The following is a 20943-nucleotide window of genomic DNA, read 5'->3' on the forward strand; positions in this document are numbered from 1 at the left end:
AACTTTGCTCTGCTCATCCTATAATATACGATTGTAGTCAGCATTGAATCGATGAAATTAGAACCAAATATTCTAGTGGACGCATTTAAGTTTCGTCTTGAAACATAACATAATATTTACGTTTATATACGTTTATGCCCGTGTCTATATGGTGGTTATATATTATATTTTATATACGTAAATGTATTATTGTAAAAGCTCTGTAAACAGAATAAATGTATTTTACTTATACAGCAAATATTAAATGTATAATAATTATAGCTGTGTAGTATAAAAGTATTATTTTAATCATATTTTTAAAAATAAATAAATCGCATTGAGGAGTATTCAAAAAGTTAAGGAGGAACACAATATTCTTATATTAAATATTAAAATGTTGAGAGTTTATAGTAATGACTAGAAAAGATTTTATAAAAATAATCACGAATCAAATTTAAAAAAGAAAAAATTCGCTGTTTTGAAGAAATTTGTTGCTTATAATATTATTGATTTCAAATGTATTACATCTACCGTGACTTGCAGACGTTTTGGAGTAAATTATATTGTCTAAAAATCCTGTTTCGACTATTTTGAATAGTTAAACTAAATAAAATATAACCATCATATTATGTATAGAGTGTCTCACGTTGTACGTCATCCAAAATGTCCAAATATACCGAGTATTATATGATCAAGTAAAATATGTTAAGTATTATACATTCGATGGCATTAATTATACATATTTATAATATATATATATATATAGCTGATTATTACTTCCACATAAACAAAATATTTATAACCTCACAAACTGGTAAACTAAAAAAAAAAATGGAATATCGTTTAGGTGTATATAGTATAGCATAAGTTAGTAGTTGCAATAATAATATTGGTGACGTAGTGAAAGAAATACGCACGTATTATTATGCTATCAAGAGTTTATTCTTTGCGTTAGAAAAGTAATAGTAAATAATATACATTTTGTGAACAATATACGGTAGCTCAAGGGACTAGACAATATATTATACCTTTTATTCTGTAATCGTTGAAAAAATGTATTTTACGAACAAAACTGTTTATAAAAATGTATATTAATCAAAAATTATCATCATAATATGTAAAAAGTTCGTTCATAACAATCACTGTTACAAATTACAACCATGTAGAGTTCCCGTGAAGTGAGTGCGACGACATGTACTATACAACATAATATTTTTGTACTCAGATGGTAGGCTGTGCATTAAGCTTAGTCATCTTAGAATGAAACGGACTCGGCATAAGATAGTATATAGTTGCTTCAAAAACTTGTTTGGCCTGAATACATTCATAAATGTTTCATTTTCATTTTTTTTTATCTTTTAAAAACTTTTATACGACTCTGCAGCATCTTGTCTCTTGTATTTCCTGTCGCTTCTATTGCGTTTAAACAACAATACGACTTTTTAATTAATTTTTAAAACCAACTAATTTTACATACTGTGTACCTATTATATTATTTTAACTTTTTTGAATATTGTAGTATATATACTTTTAAATATTTTATTGTTATTATTATTATTTTTTTTTTTTTGTCATTGTTAAAGTTAAATGATATTTTATTATGCGACCTAACACAGATACGTATTATTTTAATGGTTTTAAGAAGAGTATTTTGCACTATTATCACAGAATTGGATCTCACGAAATTTAATTTGATGATCTAAAAATATTGATAACATGCTAAAATGTATAGTACCTATCCATTATTAATTAAACAATTAAAACAGGTTAACTTGTGTAAGTAAACCATCACCGATATGATTTATTATTATTGTGAAACGTTAAGAGCATTAAAATGAGGTTATAATGTATACCTAATAGGTTTCTCGATAGTTCTGCTGAAATACAAATATAAGACTTCCGAAATGTTCAATATTCTTGCCACGCTTAAAGTAAATGCAGGCAGGTGTAAAATTTGCTTTGAAAGACATATTATTCGATGAAAATTATAATAACATTATTTTTCCAGAGCACTTAAAATCCCTTTTCGAGCTTTGCCAGCATATTGTTTTTTACGACACGGAGCCATTACGATAGTTAACTGGTTTACATCCCGTTAAGGTAAATTTTTTACCATTAGTCGGGGTCAATACATAGTAGTGTTCATTCTCTAGTGACGAAATCGATTAGTCCATAAAGTCGATTCTACTGCAAAAAAAAAAAAAAAAAAACAATAATAAATAAACATAAATAGCATATCCACAGTCGATAACATTTAACAAGTTTGGAACCGATATAGGAAAAACGTATAACAGAACGTTAACCGTTTTCGTTTTATCAGTATTGATTAAACAAAACATATACCAGTTAAACGGAATCTTTAATAGTAACGTACACAGATAAAAAATAACGATAAATATAAATTTGATCGATAAACAATGGAAATAAACGTCTGGAATGCATGGTGCCAGCGGTAGTAATTGTAATTTACATGCTTTGTTTACTCGAAAAATACGCGACACATTGTAATAACAACGTTCGGATCATTGTTTAATTTTATGAATAACCGTAAGATAATATGTATTTAAAAATTTGTATTTTTTTGTTATCATCAAAATTCAATAACGCATTTAGTTTTACAATAATACTGTCGTATAACTTATATACTATAACCTCTCTCTCTCTCTATATATATATATATATATATATATATTTGATTGGATAAAAGAAATGTTTCTCAATTTTCGTTTAAAATATTTACATAAATATTTCGTTGAAGCGTTTTTTTATATACATACATACTTTGTACTGTGATTCCAGATGTCATATTATTAAAATTAAAATCTACATTTTGTATAAAAATATATTTTTGGTTTCGATCTGTCGAGAGCATAGTATTTTCTTGTAATAGTAATATTGGTGAAAAATAGTGAATTGAATATATCTTTTATACATCTCATGTCATATAATGATGTTTATGATTGAAATTCGATCTTTTGTGTGATCGAAAAATAATCATACTCTGCTCAAGCGTCTATTTTCAGACTCGTAAAGTATCAAATTTACACTGCCTTTATAATTGTAAGACTCTTTGTGCGTTTTACTATTTTTAAACATTAATTAGGTACATTACTACTCATATTATAGGTTCTACCTTAAATAGTTATATATTAAATGCAACTTGCAAAACCATATATCGCTTATAAATTCATCAGAATATTTTATTAATTATAGGTACAGTATTATAGACAAAAACTGTAATTGGTTCTAAATAATTATTATATACATACTTTTGATTTGAAAATTAAAAAAATTGTATTAATACTTCAATAGTGAGTTTAATCTGTTAAATAAATATTATAAAGTTGATTTTTTACTTATAAGTTATAATATTATTTAGGGCTGTGAAAATAAGGAAGCAGATAATATTTGAATTTCGTATATTTTACATTTTTGAACGGAACATTTACATTTTGTAGGAAGTGATCGTCACATTAGTTGTACATTAGTGGTCGTCAGAGTCACGGCTTTATTATTCGTTTCACAAATGCCACAATCGTTCGACCACCGGCGCCAAACTTGTTACACTCGTCCGGAGATGCGAGTCCGTCGTCTATATTATAAATTATAATAATATATACTTGCTTGTCTGCTATACAAGTAAACATCGTTTTTCGACGACGTAGCGGTGCAATTATTATTGTTATTGTTATACGAGACCATTAGTCGCCGTCGTCGGGATGGCTAGCGAAACAATAACGGCAAGTTTTCACTTTAGAATCTAAACGCTAATCACCAAACGTTTCAAATCGCCTTCGCACCCTCACCGCTAATCCACCACCTATCAGATGGGAAAAATTATGATGAATATCTCCCACGTCACAACTATAGATCGATTTGAAAATACTATATGACCCGCTCGAAATGTCTACAAATATATATTATATATCATTACGATATTTTATATCTCACAAAATGCCTACATTTTTGTTTTGCGCAATAAAAACCGGTCGACAGATCGGTTATTTCATGGTGCACAACTTCGAGTTTTATATATTTTACCGTTGCGCACCCACCAAAATCTGCAGCAAGGAAATATTAATAACACGTTATTTTGTAGTTTGGTCGATAGTTCTATATTTAATTGCATATTTTTAATTTTGAAAATAGCACCTGGTGATGCTGACAGCACGATATATCGACTTACATTGTTAATGGAATTAGTCTTAGTGGGTTGCGTTGGATAGCAGGACGCTTAGCGGATTAACTGACCCACCGTTAATCATTATAGTTTATGAAATTGGCAACTTCAGTACTTACACAATATGTTTCATCACCTTGTATTAAAATAAAAATATTTTGGACTTTTTATTATGAACAATAAAATAATATTGGTGGATAAACTATAATTTATTATATAATAATTAATTATATCGTATAGGCCATATAACTAACTACTGCTGTACTAGATGCAAGTATTTAAAATGTTTAATATCACGCGCGGTATAACCGAAAAATGCTACATATTTTGTTTTATACGATTTACAATATACCGCAATGTAGCCGTGCGGCGTGCAGGTACCTGCACTACTTACAGTAATGGCATTCGCTCATTTTAATGCGTACCGCAGTATAAACTTTAAGAACCGTGAAACTGCCTCAAAGAGAAAATATATAAACTAAACATAAATAAACTCAACGAATTTACAAAAAAAAAAAAATAAATACGTGATGATACAACATAATATTATACCCCTATAGACTGATCAGTCTCCCTTCCCATGTCTATTGGTGTTTTTTTTTTTTTTTATTATTGAATATTACTGTAACGCACGTAATATATGGATGAAATACTATAAAAATATATTTAATTTACTTATTGTATAAAAAGACCATAGATTGTAAATATACTTCCTTTTTGTAAATTTACAAAATAAAAAAATAACTATTGTATAATATAATATGTATAATAGTATGTATAGAATATGCTTAGTTATAAACCGACTATACGTATTATATTATAATACACTTGGTAAAATTCCACAGTAGTTACTAACTGATATTCGATACAATAATGTATGGTTCCCTTAAGTGTGTACGTATTTGTGAGTAATTATCGGTTCGATAGTGGCCTTTTTCTCATTAGAATACATTATCTCCATAGCCACCGAGTCGCAGTATAATATCCTCTCTCGAACGGTCTACGCCTCCTCTCCTCAACCCATCCTATTTTAACACTATTAATTTATAGTTGGTCCCTATCCAACTTTTTTATATAACCACCATTGCCCACACGACCGTTCGTTGATTATAAAGTATATATACCTATAATCTATCTATATATATATATATATATATATATATATATTTATTTATATATATATCGTAAACAAGGCGCGCTCCCTCCAATTATTGAACCGCATATAACAGTAAATAATATAATATATAAATACGATTTTCCGCTCGGTGAAAAATACCATCGTGACCACTGAATAAAAACAATATCTAAAGGTAATATAATATTCAACTGTTCCATAATAATGTTATAAATAATTTTTATGGTGACTCGCAGTTTTAAATTAAAAAAACAACCACAAAATAAAATAACACGAAATTTAAATTACGCTTTGTAGCAACTTCAATAGTAGTATAATAACATAAACACTTAGTAAATAATACATTCCATTTTAAAGATGCTATAAATATATTAAATTAAGTACAGTGTGCAGATAATACTTATTCATATTTAAAAGATTAAAAAAAAACATTATTTTATTATTTTTAGCGATTTTACTTATCAGAAAATTCCTATTTTTCAATTCAATATTCGTGTTATGCAAAGTACATTTTATGAAAATGTTGACAGATAAGTGATGTGTTGTTGGGTTTATTGTCAATTATACTATAAAACAGTAATAATGATAATTATTATTATTATGGTTTTATTAATTATTTCAATAACGAAACTCAAAAGTATGGTAATGTTGTAATATACATTCATTTTTACACTACTCAGTGTTCAGAATAAGTTTGTACTTCCTAATTATTAAATGCTTATAACTTGAGCTTAGATGTTGTAAATGTATGATATATACTTATCTTACTATCTTCAAATATCTTTTATGGTAGGTACTCTAAAACAAATTAGTTATTGATAAACTTGTAAAAATAATTATTTGATATTGGAATTAATTTTGTCTTACTTTTGAGAAGATAATATTATAATTACATTTTGTACTATATTATTAGCTATAAAATAAATATACTATAAAAGATAACTTCATCATTATAACATCAGTAACATAATGTAAACAAAAATCAATTAATCTTTTGATATTGCGTTGTATTTAAATATTATAAAAATTATTATTTAGGTGCCTATTACTATTGTTATTATACAGAAATATAAAAACCATTAACATAATATTAATTAATAAAGTCTGCTAAAATACAAATTGTTATGTTATTAATTAAAAATTGTTTTTCTAAGACTCTTATTTTATTTATTGGCTATGTTAATATTAATTTTTATTAAGTGTTATACACTTGTACGCAATGTATAATATAGGTATACGCGAAACAAACTCATAACTTAAACTAACAATACGCGGGACCGTAATATTGTATTTATACATAATTTAATGGATTATAAATAAGGATATTTAAGTTTTAAATGTTCCATAATGTAGAGTTTATAGGTATTGAAATTTTATCTAAATGACATTCTACTTGAAAGTTGAATAATTGATTTATTTAAATTTAAAATGTTACCTACCTATAACAGTATTATGGTTACAAAACATTTTTTTGTTTAAATTTAATAACATTTACTCCTATACTTTATGTTCATCATAAATAACCTTTGTCGCATTCTAATGTTTAACGATTAAATTACTAAATGTTTGCTAACGTTTCATTAAAGCACAAAAAAATATAAATAATATTACAGTTCACGATCTAACGATGCGTGACGACCAAGGTTGCAGTTGACATGGATGGTGAGAATAGGATCATACTAAACGTCGGTGGTATCCGTTACGAGACCTACAAAGCCACATTGAAGAAAATACCAGCTACGAGGCTTAGCAGACTCACCGAAGCTTTAGCCAATTACGACCCTGTGCTCAACGAGTATTTTTTTGATAGGCATCCAGGCGTGTTTGCCCAAGTACTCAATTACTATAGGTAAATCGTATTTACAACGTACTAATGGACATCATTCATAAACCGTTTGTTGATCTCGATTTTCTTACAGGACGGGGAAACTTCATTATCCAACAAACGTTTGCGGGCCGCTTTTCGAGGACGAACTGGAGTTTTGGGGACTTGACTCAAATCAGGTAGAGCCCTGTTGCTGGTCTACTTACAGCATCCACAGAGACACTCAGGTAACCGCCACTAAATAATACAGTAATAAATGTTTATAAAATGCGTATACCTATAGGTACAATATTAATATTATACGCAAATATATATAATATAATATTATTATAATAATGTAACTTTCAAATGGATGAAAATTAACAAAATAATACATCATATGTTTTTTTAAATTTTGGCTGTTTTAAGAATATTTGTTTACTCTGACCCATTATTTTATCGTGATATAATATTATATTTTACGTATTAAAACTTACTAATAATGGACACAGTGACGCCGTGTAGTAACTAAATTACGACAATTGATTAGGCTTTGTGTACACTCACTACGTGATCAGATTAAACCCATTACGGTATAATATAAGTTATTTGTGCATAACGGTAAAATGCTTTCGATATTCAAAGTTTTGAAAGTTTTACGCATCTATGTAAAGACAAGTCTGCGCAAAAAAATTGTACTTATAGGACCAAGTGATAGGGTTGATGGATAGTAAGTTTCGGTTTTCTGCGGCTGATTAATGACACACAAAACAGCACGCACGTGGGAGTGAGTGAGACCCGGTGCGCGAATGCGAATAGCCGCGATGGGGTAACGCGAGAGTATGTCACCCTTTTATATAAGAGAAAAGGATCCATTACGACGCAACGAGTGGGTACCACTTCGAAAAATTCAACAACCGAGCTCAATATAATACGAACTTTTTTTCATTCTTTCGTTAATGTTTTCGAGTGCCTATACCAGCTATATTAACATTAATTCTGTCGGGAATGTTTTATTTTTATTTTTATTTTACTAAAACGAACCTTTGACGCAACTCCAGGCCACTCTTGCAATTCTCGACAAGCTGGATATCGACTCCGAGAAACCAAACGAGGAGGAAGTTGCCAGAATGTTTGGTTACGAGGAAGAATACTTGGCTGGAACTCTGAACCTTTGGCAGAGGACCAAGCCAAAACTATGGGCGCTCTTCAACGAACCGCATTCTTCGTTATCGGCCAAGGTAAGTGTGGTACGGACGATTATAAGTATTAAAAATATTCATATAGAGGACATCACGTTTGCATAATATATATCTTATGAAACTGCGTTACAAATACGTTTAGTACTATGAGATCCAAAATAAGATTTCGTTGTTCTTCGACTTTACCTATTAGGGTTTTTTTTGTGGTTTGCTAAACAAAAATGTATTTTCAATTTTTCGAATGATTTTAAATTGTTTCCATACGCTTTAAATGATTTAATAATTATGCTATTGATTTATATTTCATAATTAATTTAGAATGAGATTCCAAAATTAATTTCGTTAACGTACGAAGTCATTCTCTAAATAATATTTTTATTACTTTTACCATGATACATTTTACAAAAACTGTACCCCTTGAGAATAATAATTTTCATAAATAATGTTCAGTAATGGATCTAAATGTTTTTGTATGTATAATTAATATAATGATATAAATTTAACTTATTTTTTAAAATATATTTGAAACAATATAATTATAAATTAAAATCAAAATATTATTGTAATGGCCTTTACATTGTAAATAAATTACAAATAAATAGATTAAAAAAAAAAGATGACATAATAATTTAATATTTAATATTTGCATGAATGATAATATTTGTTTTATATATTATCATAATTACAATTTATTTACTTGAACAAATTACATATTATTAAAAAGGTAACAATTTAGTAGGTGGAAAGTAAAAATAGAGTTTAAATAATAATACAAATGTTAAGGTTATGTGGTCCACATAACCTAAAGGTCTAAGGTCCTTAGACCCTAGCACAACGAATTTTAGGTTCACTTAAATATTTAAATTACTGAGTTTATAATAATATTCTATCATAAAATTTATTATAACATAATTGCGTATACAAATACAACAATAATTGAATCAAGCAAACCTACACGTACACGCCAATAAACTGATATTAAAGTTTAATATCTGATGTATTTAAATTATCAATGTTATTCAAAATGTATTATCGACTGTTACAAAAACTATTGCAAAAATATATATTATATGTACCTAAGACAAAAATGTTTCGCTTAAAAAAATAATGTAATTTATTATAAATCGTTAAGTTATTCCGCATTATTTGTTAAGAATATACTTAATTTAGGTAGTTATGTTTGATATATTATAATAATGAATATCTACTGTTGTTTTATAACAATTTTAGTGACATTGTTAATATAATATAGTAAACCGTGATTAACCAATTATAATAATGGTTTATGTTAAATTTAAAACTCGTAAACAATCAAGGGTCCTTAAAAAGACGGTTTTGATTACGCACATATTTGTTTTATACCTATATGATTATAATATATTAATTTATTTTTAAGTACCTACAACTATTGATATGCGCAATCGACTGTTTGAATTAATAACGTCGAATCGAACGGTACACGCCTGTACTGCAGTGTACGGTGATATATTATGTTTCTGTTGATATATTATTACATACTACGCGTAGAACGATAAACATAAATAATTCTTTGTGTGATATTACACGTGAATAACATTACAGTTACACATGGACAATAAATTCGTTACATATACGCATATAAATATACTATTTCCATATGTGTGTGTGTGTGTGTGTGTGTGTGGGTGTGTACCTACTAACTCCAGCGATACGGTTTTCTTACTAAATAATTGACGGAAGTATATTTGTCGCATTGAACTTCTATAGTACAGTTTGAATCGATTTACAAAATATATATTGACTGACTTGACATCACATAATATTCATATATATATATATTACATAATATATTAATATTATTATTACCATTTACCTATGAATCGGCTATTTAACAAAAAGTAAAATTTTAAACAAAAACTTTTATTGTTTGTATCTTTGGTCTTGCCTAGAATTATTTTATTCGCCAACAACTCTAATCGATTTATTGAAATCATAGAAATATTGTAATTTACAAGACAAAAATAATATTATGAATATTAGACATTATTATAGTATGATATTATGTATTTTATACTATGGCAAGTCACGGGAACAGGACGATTTCGAAACATATGATAATACTTGGCTTCCTGCAGTGCTCAATCCGAAATCACCGCAAAAGCCAAACCATAGAGTGGACACTGCACAACCGCGAAAACCCATTTAGTTCAGTGTCCGGTTAATATATAATATAATAAATAGTAAGCTCGTCGAAATATTTTATTCGAGGGTTGTCTCGTTAGCCGTTAATAAATCGACAGCGCACCGGCACAGTGGTGCAGTAGATTCGTGGATGCGTAAATAATTTGTGCGGCGTATAAAACTCGGAGTCTATATGTTCCCGTATTAATCTAATAATATGTGTATATAGACACGTTTGTGTGTGTGTGTGTGTGTGTGTGTGTGTGTGTGTACGTCGTAGTATGGTGTACGGCCGGTAACGGCACGCCCTCCGAAGTATTGTCCATATAATAATAATAATAATAATAATAATAATATAATGGTAGATATAATATTAATCAATCTATAATGGATACGCAAAACTGACTTCCGGTTTTGTATAGGCAGATACCGTGCAGCAGTGATTACTGTCCGAATAATACTAATAATAATAATAATTATTATTATTATTATTATTGTTATTAATATTATACCGCGGACGCATCGAAATGGCAAGTTATAGCAAATATTACATACATGTATATATCGGGTACCGTATGCATTAGGTTCCCTCGACACACAGATTTAACTCAGATCTGCGATCAGTTGATTCAAGTTGATATTATTATATTTTAATAGTGAACATCGGTGGTCTGAAATTGACTCGGCTTAATCCTAAACGCTCGGAGGGTTGCGAGGTTTATACTATATTATTAGCAGTTAATCATCTTAATATACACATTATGAGATCACACATACGCGGTTATAAGGTAATCCGATAGGACATTACGTATATGTTTCAATCGGTTTTTCTGGTTATGCACTAGGACAGGTATAAAACTCTTTTTTTATTGTAAATAATTTACTTACAGCTATTACATATCTACATATTATACAATTATAGCGAGACCGGTAAAATATTTCAAAAACATCATGAACATATTATTTGATCCAGTAGTTATCAAAGTAAAAATGTATTTAATTTACTTTTCTGACTGTCAAGTACGTAAACTGTTTAAAATAAAAACAAATTTCGTACTGTACATTTTATGGAATAAAAGTTTTTATGTGTATATCTGTTGTTTTAATCATTGAAATAATAAACTTTGAATATCCTTTTGTCAACTCATTTACACAATAATTTTGTGTTTGTAAAGAAATGAATTATGCATTTAAATTTCAATGACGCTTAAAAAAATAAATAAATAACAATAATAATAATAATAAATAAGGAAAACTAAGAGATGAAAAAAAATGTCATTATTATTATTTATTACTTTTGCTATCTATACCTTGGAGCAGTTTTTTTAATTTCTCTTAAATGTCATTGATTTATATAGATTTTTATAAAAATATTTTTGTGTATATGTCATAAAAAAAAGAATGGTCCAGCCAAACATGTTATAGTTGACTCGAAAGGACATAAAATACAAAATAGAATAGATTTAATTTTTCTTTTGATGACTTTTATTATGGAGAAAACCCGATGAAACGTTTCTTCACTTGCAACAAAGGGCATGTGTCTGAACAGACTGGATGTGGTATTAGCGTTGCGTGTTTTATTATGACGTATAGAATGTAACAAGGTAACTGTATGATCGGGATAATCAACACAGTTATATGATTTTTCTTAGTATTATAATAAAGCTTACACATTGACTTAATAATACATTTCAAGATGAATTTAAGAATCAAAGTTTCTCGTCGATTTGAATAGATTTTTAACGTAAATTTACTAGTTTAAAATGTTTAAATGTCTATAAATGGAACAATTATAGATGCAAAGCTTATTATTCAACTTCTTAAAATATTATTCAGCAATAAATTTACATATTTATATATTATGAAACTAAATTTGCCAGTGTCATAAGGTAAAAAAAAATATATTTGAAAGTTAAAATAAAACATAATTCACAGTAAATGTCAGAGATATTTTATTCGACTTACTGTCAAATTAGTGAAACCAATCCGTTAAAATTTACAGCTCAAATTGCATCCTAAAACGTGACTTTAAAATATAACTGCACGTAAATCATTTAATACATTTACAACTAAACTTTGTGACAGTTGTTCAATAAAATTAAAATCTCAGCTGAAGGCCACTGCAGGTGTTTAATGGATGCGTAATCGATAATATTTGAAATGATTAATTTTGTTTTTGAGCACTTTAATATGTAGTCACAATGGGTATTGTTTTAGTGTGTTTATGTTTTACTCTTTAAATATTCTGAACCAGGTGTTTTTTAATATTTTTGATTCAACTGTTAAGTAAGCAATATAATTTCAATGATCTGTTGTCCTCTTGCTGATTAAATATTTGGAACAATTGTGTGCCGAAGCGTTCACTTCATTTTTTTTATAAACGAATTGTTGCTATTGTCTATTATTTTATATAAACACATTTTAATAAAATTTTTAATTGATTAACGACTTATAGCTTTTAATTTTGCTTAGATTTGTATTTTCTTCTCATAACTCTTTTTAACTATGTATTTGCATTTACTATTTTATTTGTTTGAATTACAATAAAATCTATATAAATCTTATAAAAAAATGTTTACTACCAATACTATAAGTATACTAAAATAATGTTCAAAACAAACATACGCAGTGTTTGTTGAGAGAACAGTGCCATTTACATGATATAATAATGCTCGTGTTTTTAAATTTTTTTCTTTTCAAGACTATTATATATTTGTTTATACCAAAACATAATAATTTATAAATTGTATTAAAACGTCATGGTTTTAGTAAAAAAAGTGACTTTCTGACATTTTTTAGATCTAATTAATTTCAGGTCAGAAACGTAAATGAAAAGTTTGTGTTGGGCATAATATTATAATAATAATATCATATTATGCTTTCTCTCGAGTTGGCCGCGTAGACGCTTTGTCTAGTCGACATAACTTTGTACGTATACTTACTTACACATAAACATACGCGCACACGTAGACAAATCACACGTGCGCCATGATAAACGACTCGTTTTCACAGTGTGTCAACTAGTCACAACTATCCGTTGATGACTTGAACAATTTGTTGGTTTATGTCTAAATCTAAACTACTTAACAGTACATCATATTAAAGTGGATACTGTTAAGTGTTTATAATAATATTGTGCTATTGTGTATAAAAACATTTATTAAATATTATAAATTATAGCATAAAACTTCATATTATTTATTTGCACATAATAATTTGCTACAATGTCATTATCTGGATGTGGTTCCGTTTAGCTATTATATAATGTTATAAAAAATAAATAAATATTTTTAAATTGATTTTCATCATAATTCGTATATCCTATTGAATAGTACGCTCAATTTGATGCAGTATCCAAGATCTGATAATATTAAACGAGTATTAGCCAATAATATAAAAAGTCACAGGTCATCGAGATACAGTAAAATTAGATATCTATCATCCCAGATCCCAATTAGAACAAACCCTATTCCAAACTAATAATAAAATATAGTTACATAATATATTTTACGTTGCTAGGATTCTCAAAAGTAAAAATTACTCGTTTTTCTGAATATTTAAACTTTAAAACAAAACTATAAACTATTCACTAGGTACTTATTTGAGATATTATCATAGTAAAAATGTGCAAAATATTTTCATAAAAATGTATCATTAGCCGCCAAAAGAAATATGAAAAAAAATTTCGAACGAGTAAAGACTGTAGTTGAAAGGTGTAAAAAAAGAATTTATCATTTCAAAATAAGGAATAAAATACATATATAGACAAAAGTGAATATATTTTATGTAACTACGTAAGAATGTCATTAGCTTTGAAATGATTCACATAGATATTTTATTGTACGGGCCCAATTTTTGAACATAGTTAATGTAATGAACGATTCAACACTGTGTGTTTCGCGGTAATGATACATTATGCATTCGAAATGTGTAAAACAAAAAAAAAATGTATACAAAACGTCACTACAAAAAGATTTTTGTTTTTAAATTGGCATGATAGTCATCTACTCACCTGTGGTTGATTTGTGTTTAATCATTTGGTGGTATGAATAATTCAGTTAAGGAACCATAATATATTACACCACGTTTGGTTGAAAAAATACATTGCTTATGCATTTAGTCCCGAAAAATCATTGGTTCATTAAATTATTCCTACCTATTTTGTTTTATATTTATTTTTTTCTAACTCTGGAAAAAGACTTATAAGTTCACAAAATTTAACGTAACATACAACGCCACTGATCGAACGATTAAAGGTATAATATGTAATTAAAAAAACTAGTTTAATGTACTAAAATAATCGTTCGGTGAAATATTTTATATCGACATAATATTATGTTATGTATAATACATAAGATGATAAAATTTATCATCACCAACAAATTTTGTAATGTTGACGGCTTTATTTATGTAATTTTTTTCTATTACAGTAAAACATATTATTTCTTTTTACAAAATGGGTTTTGTCATTAAAATTATATTACATTGTTATTATGCGTGGTGCGTACCTATGTATAATTTTCACGTGTATTTTTACACAACCAAAATACTAAATTTTTAATATTTTAGTACCTATATATTTAATAAGCATTGCATTATAAATTACCATCTAGATTCTAGAGCATAATAAACATTATATATTGTAAGAGTAGAAGCGTGTTTTATTTAATGAAACACAAAATTATGATTTTTTTTTTTTAATACTGTATACGTACCTAAACGCACATACAAAGTTCGCAGCTAAATACATTTTTAATGCAAAAACATAGCATACACATTTTAATGTATAGTAAAATATTAATTGTAATGGTGATAAAAAAACAACAATAAGTAAATTCAGATAAGACAATTCAATAAAAATAAAGAAAAAAAATCCGTTATGGGATACATTTTTAAATAATAGCAATATAATGTTAAAAAAAGTTAAATTAATTTTTTTTTAATGTACCTATTTAATTTATTATGATTAATTTAATTTAAATTTCATGTTTTTACAATAAATGTACAGTATTATTATATAATTATATCGATTATATTAAAAATACAAGCACATACAACAAAAAACCAAACAGAGAATTTTAAAGATAGTTACTATATAATATTTTAATGGATGAAAAATGCATATACCAAAAATTATCGTAATTATTCATTGCGAGGTCAATTTACATTATTTAATAAATTAGGTTTACCTTACCAAATTATGTGTCTATCAATAATCTAAATAATTAATTCAAATACATAATTAAACAATACCTAGTCCATTACCAGATATCTTAAATGAAAATACTAATTTAATCCACTGATATTATACTTTGATGTATTATTTTAACAATAATTAATCAATCTTACTAGATATCATAAAATAAATCCCCATCAATATTGTAGGTAAATTACATATTTAGAAAGCTGTGTATTAATGTTGGTATAGAGCTGTATTTAATGTATTTAAGGAGATAACAATTATATTTGTTTTAGAGATGTGTAGGCACTAGAAAACTCTATTAAATAATATTTTACAAACTCTGTTAAAAATAAAATTATATTATTTAAAATTCACGTAAAAACAAATACATCTAAATTATTGGTTTTCGTGAATATGTGGGTTTTTTTTTACATAAAATATTTTGTACTCATAACTCATTAGTCATAATGACATGCATATTCAACAACATAAAAAATCTAACTAAACAAACAGAATATCTTAAAAATATTTATTTTATTTTGCTTAAAATATCGTTCTATTATTAATAATCTAATCATAACTAAAAAAAAATCTTGATCAAGCCAAATTATTAATTTATTTAATAATTATTATTATTCTCAAATGTTGTAAAATAAAATGATTTATACGTATTATTATAATACCTATACCTAGACGTCAGCCATCGGATGTACCGTTGGAGATGCCTAGTAAAATGATATAAATTGATTCGAATAAATATTTAAACATCAAGAGAAGTATTATATTACCCGTGGTTTATTTTTAATGTAATATGTGATATTGTTAATGGTAATGGGAAACTCGTACATAAATAATTGTTTTTTCCATCCGGTATAATATATTTTATACAAATGAACCTTAAAAAATATAACCTAAATAAATCAAATTATTTTCACATTTTCATTTTCTTATTGATATTATAATATTGTAGTTGTAAATCGAATTTTACTTAAAAATTTAATTATTTTTTCATAATGAAATTGAAAACGTTTGTTATAATATTAAAACATTGTATTCATTTTATATCCTCCCAAATAATAACTAAACGTTGACATAAAAATCGCTGTCAATGATAACCGTTTTAATTTTGAAATGTTAAAATATATATTTCATATACGTATAGTGGTATGCTCTTGCGATCTGTACGTTCGTAAATACTACAAATTTATAACAATATAAAGGCGTAAACCCTTAAAACGTTTGAAAAACAAATTAATGTTCAGATAAAACTGACATATTTAATGGTTTGAATTTGGTAAATAACCCGGCGTAAACAGTCCTATCTAAAGACCAAAACACAGTCGGACAACACGCCTACGTGCCATTTATTAATTGAGGTTTGTTTTTATGCTCGTAATAAAATAATCCAGTGTTACAAAAAAAAAACCTAATTTTTTATTAAGTTATTCCGATGATGCACTTGTATATTTTTTTAATCAAATGTACGCACATAAAACGAATAGATATAGATGATATAGATATATTTTTTTAGATATTCACACCAATAATAATTTAATGCAGAGATTTATACGAAACTGATGATGGTTTTCAATTTTCTACAATTGTTTTTACACATAAAATATATATTTAAACGAATTAACTATTAGGCAATACAAACACTATACCGACAAAAACACAGATACAACGAGTATACTATAAAGGGTATTATTTTATACTCACACCAAACATGATTATTTTTTATTTAAATACTAGCTGTATAACCCCCCCCCCCTTGAGTTAGTCCGGCAAAAAATACGCAAAAATAATGTTAAGCGATGTTTTGATGTATTTCGTATTTTTTTTTTGGCGTGTCCCAATTCATTGGAAAATCGACAGGTGTACTTATATCACATTGTGAACTAATACGAAAAATATGGACAGTTTGCTTGTGGTGAATTTAATGTAACATTTAGTATATTTTCGGAACATGTATCAAACCATTCTCCAAACATTTCTTAATATCTCTGAAAACAATTTCTAAAACTTTTATCAAAATTGGCTGAGAAGTTTATGAGTTTCTAAGTAACACACAGACAGCTATAGTTTTTTGTTGTGAATTCCAATAATAAACTATTAAATAAAAACTAGTATCGTTCATTGATCAAAATTCGACTAGAAAATCTATTTTATTTATAAAATAACACTCAAAACATCTTAGTTTTTATTAAATAAACAGTTTAGTGTGGGAGTTGCGCGTCTTGCAGTTTTAATCATATTATCATCGTTTTAGGTATATTAGAAAAACAGGTATTTCATATTTTAATATTTAAATCTATATGATCTACCAATGCTACCATGCGTACATTTACATTTTTATAACAAACAATAATTAGTTTTTATTTTATTATATAAATTGGTTAGGTTGCTATTTTTTATATTTTGTAATCCCAGCTTTGACGTTAAACATTAAAAAAAATATATATATATTTTATTTTATCGTACAGATTGTTGTTTGATATTAACGCAACTATTGTATTTATATTTTCGTATTTTAACAAAAAAAAAAAAATATTGTGTGGCTTTACTTAACAATAACTTTTCAATGATATATCTATTATTCCTCCACTATGTATATAGATAGAGCTATTTGGTTCGAAAACAAATTGCTTGCGTATTAATATATATATTTATATATAATATATAAATTATTGTCTTTTATTTAAAAAATCCCATTATGGTGTATAGTGGCTTGTCTAATCTGTACCAGTTTTTGTTTTTAATTTTATTTCTGCAACCAATAGTAACATTGAAATATGTAACATTTTTAAGTTATAGGGGTTGAAAAACGAAACAAAAAATACATTCCAAGTATTGAGGAATATGTGCGCAAATTTATTTTTATAAGCATTATTTTTTTTAAACCAATTGGTTCAGTAGTTTCCAAATTAATAATCCTCATAATATATAACGTAAATATTTTTTTTACGTTCAAAAACATTAAAATTTGTCTATTATTAAATAATCATTTTGTTTTTAAAATTTAAAAATGTGTTGTATTTTCTTACACATTTTCTGGTTCATAATAAAATAATAATTATGTTTATATGTTTTATAAATAATAGAAATATGTGTATAGGTACAGATAATATTATGTAAAGTAAACATGTATATTAGTTGATGCCAAACTTAATACGATAATTTAAGTATTCCCGATTGAATTTCGATTGAATTATGCGTGGAATAACTCGACGAAAATCATTAGCCGGAATAGTTAGGAATTCCGTATCAAACCTAAATGTGTTTACCTGTATTATTATTATTATTTATTATTAATGTACTAATAAATAATGTATTAATATATAATATTATAATGATAACTCATCAAATCGTTTTTTCAAGTAGATGCCATCGTCAATATTACTTAAGAGTTTAATATTTACCAAATATACTTTTAATTAATAATGATAATAGGTAAGTTATACACAAAATATCGTAAATAAATCATAATTATTAAGACATAATAAGATAACTCCATTGACCATTATCATAATTTGTACAGCAGAAATAAAACAATTGTTTATACTTAATTATAGAACCTTCTAAGACAAGAAACTAATAATATAATCTTTATTTTGTATGTGATATAAAATATTAGTAAATTAAGATAATACTTTAATTTTGTTTCCAACTATTTAAATTAAATTCCTAAAGTTCTTGAATACTTGGAGTTTTCTGGTGATGTACCTACTATTTTAAATATATTTTTAATCATAGGACTCTAACTATAAAAATTAAATTAAAATGTAATTGAAACAAATGTTATTTAAGTTTGAAAAAGTTGTATTGTACTTAAGGGTTGAAATAAAAGGGAACCGTTTATTTATTACTTTCAAACTCGAAATCGGACAACTAGTATAACAAATAATTCAATGAAAAATAAATGAAGATGTCCGATTATTAAATTCACGTCTTTATATTTTGAGTAAAAACCAGCTTTTGTCGAAAAGTAAAGTTTTCCAGTCTTACACCCTTCATTGAGGATCAAAAAGAGATTGTTACATACAATTTGTAATCACTCCACGTGATGACAGAGCTGGTAATTATTATATATTAAAAGCGAATCGTAGTAATAGAACTCGAGAGATATAAACGCGGACGCGGAATAGTAGGAACTCATAATAAAATAATATATCATGAATTATGATAAATTATTAAATTAGGCATTGACCGCTGAAAGTTGTGAAACTGAGATTATTTTAGACTCAATTCAGATATTATTCTATAGAATAATATAATCTTTGATGCAACTATGGAGGCTTGGATGAGATGACCAAGTACCCTTTTCAATTTCAATTTAAGACAGACATTTTTTTATCATTAAAATGTATTTAAAAATATCCCGTGCAATTCGTAGTTTTACAATTGGAAATAAAAAAAAAATATAAAATATCTACAATCATTTGTATTGAATTATAAAACAAATTTTGCAAATAACAAAATTATGTATTTTATAAGTAATGAAAATGAAACAAATAATAAAAAATGGGCAATGTACTAATATTATAATATACAGAGTATGCTAAATAATGTTAGTCTTAAAATACAAGAATATTATAAATTTAAATATGTAATACCTACATACCGATATACCTAATATTTTAATTTTCCATTAAATTGATTTTGAATACACCGTAAACAATCAAAGAAAGTAACTGGTCACACTACACGTGATTAATTGAAATCGATCAACAGAAGTGTAAAGTTATAAGATATTATAAATTATGTTGGTTTTTTATTATACACACATTACACAATTTAAATAAAAATGTTTGAACACGTGTATTTTGGTAGAGAAAACGGACTGACTTTTTGACGCTAACACGTTTGAATCTGTGGATATTTTTAAATAAACGTCTTTTAAATTATTTTTTAAAGAAAAACCCAATACTTGTATCAAATATTCTTGTAATATTAAAAATACTTTGTTCAATACAGCTGCTGTGGTTATCTAATATTTTAATTTATCGCAAATTATATAATAATAATTTTATTATCTGTTATATGATGTCAATATGGTTAAATACAGTGAGTGATTGATAGGATAATTGAAATTATTGTTAAAAATCTAATTTATGCATTGTCATAACGAACTAATGTTATTATGCTTAAAATTAACTTAAATTTAAAAGGCACCCGAGAGAATCTACTTAGAATTTCTTGAAAGAGTTTTACAATGCTCAAATGGTAACGTATCACAATGTGACTATATTAAAATTAATTATAATATATAAAATTGGCAATATAATACTAATACGATATTTA

The 20943-nt window shown here is 26.5% G+C and overlaps 1 protein-coding gene across 5 annotated transcripts in view; it reads left to right on the forward strand.

Annotated features, from left to right (window-relative positions):
* The window catches only part of LOC113555607 (potassium voltage-gated channel protein Shaw-like), a 185168-nt gene that overhangs the window by 117456 nt on the left and 46769 nt on the right, over nt 1-20943 (forward strand). For 4 of the 5 annotated variants that reach the window (XM_026960063.2, XM_026960064.2, XM_026960065.2 and 1 more), the window contains 3 exons: nt 6908-7143; nt 7214-7346; nt 8160-8339. In XM_026960063.2, coding sequence (XP_026815864.1) covers nt 6950-7143; nt 7214-7346; nt 8160-8339 — 507 coding nt within the window. In that variant the 5' untranslated portion in view covers nt 6908-6949. Of the gene's footprint in view, nt 1-6907; nt 7144-7213; nt 7347-8159; nt 8340-20943 lie in introns of those variants that run through there. The other variant, XM_028188671.1, reaches the window with a different exon arrangement.

Source organism: Rhopalosiphum maidis, chromosome 4 (assembly GCF_003676215.2).
Source record: "Rhopalosiphum maidis isolate BTI-1 chromosome 4, ASM367621v3, whole genome shotgun sequence".
In the NCBI taxonomy this organism is placed as follows: domain Eukaryota; kingdom Metazoa; phylum Arthropoda; class Insecta; order Hemiptera; family Aphididae; genus Rhopalosiphum; species Rhopalosiphum maidis.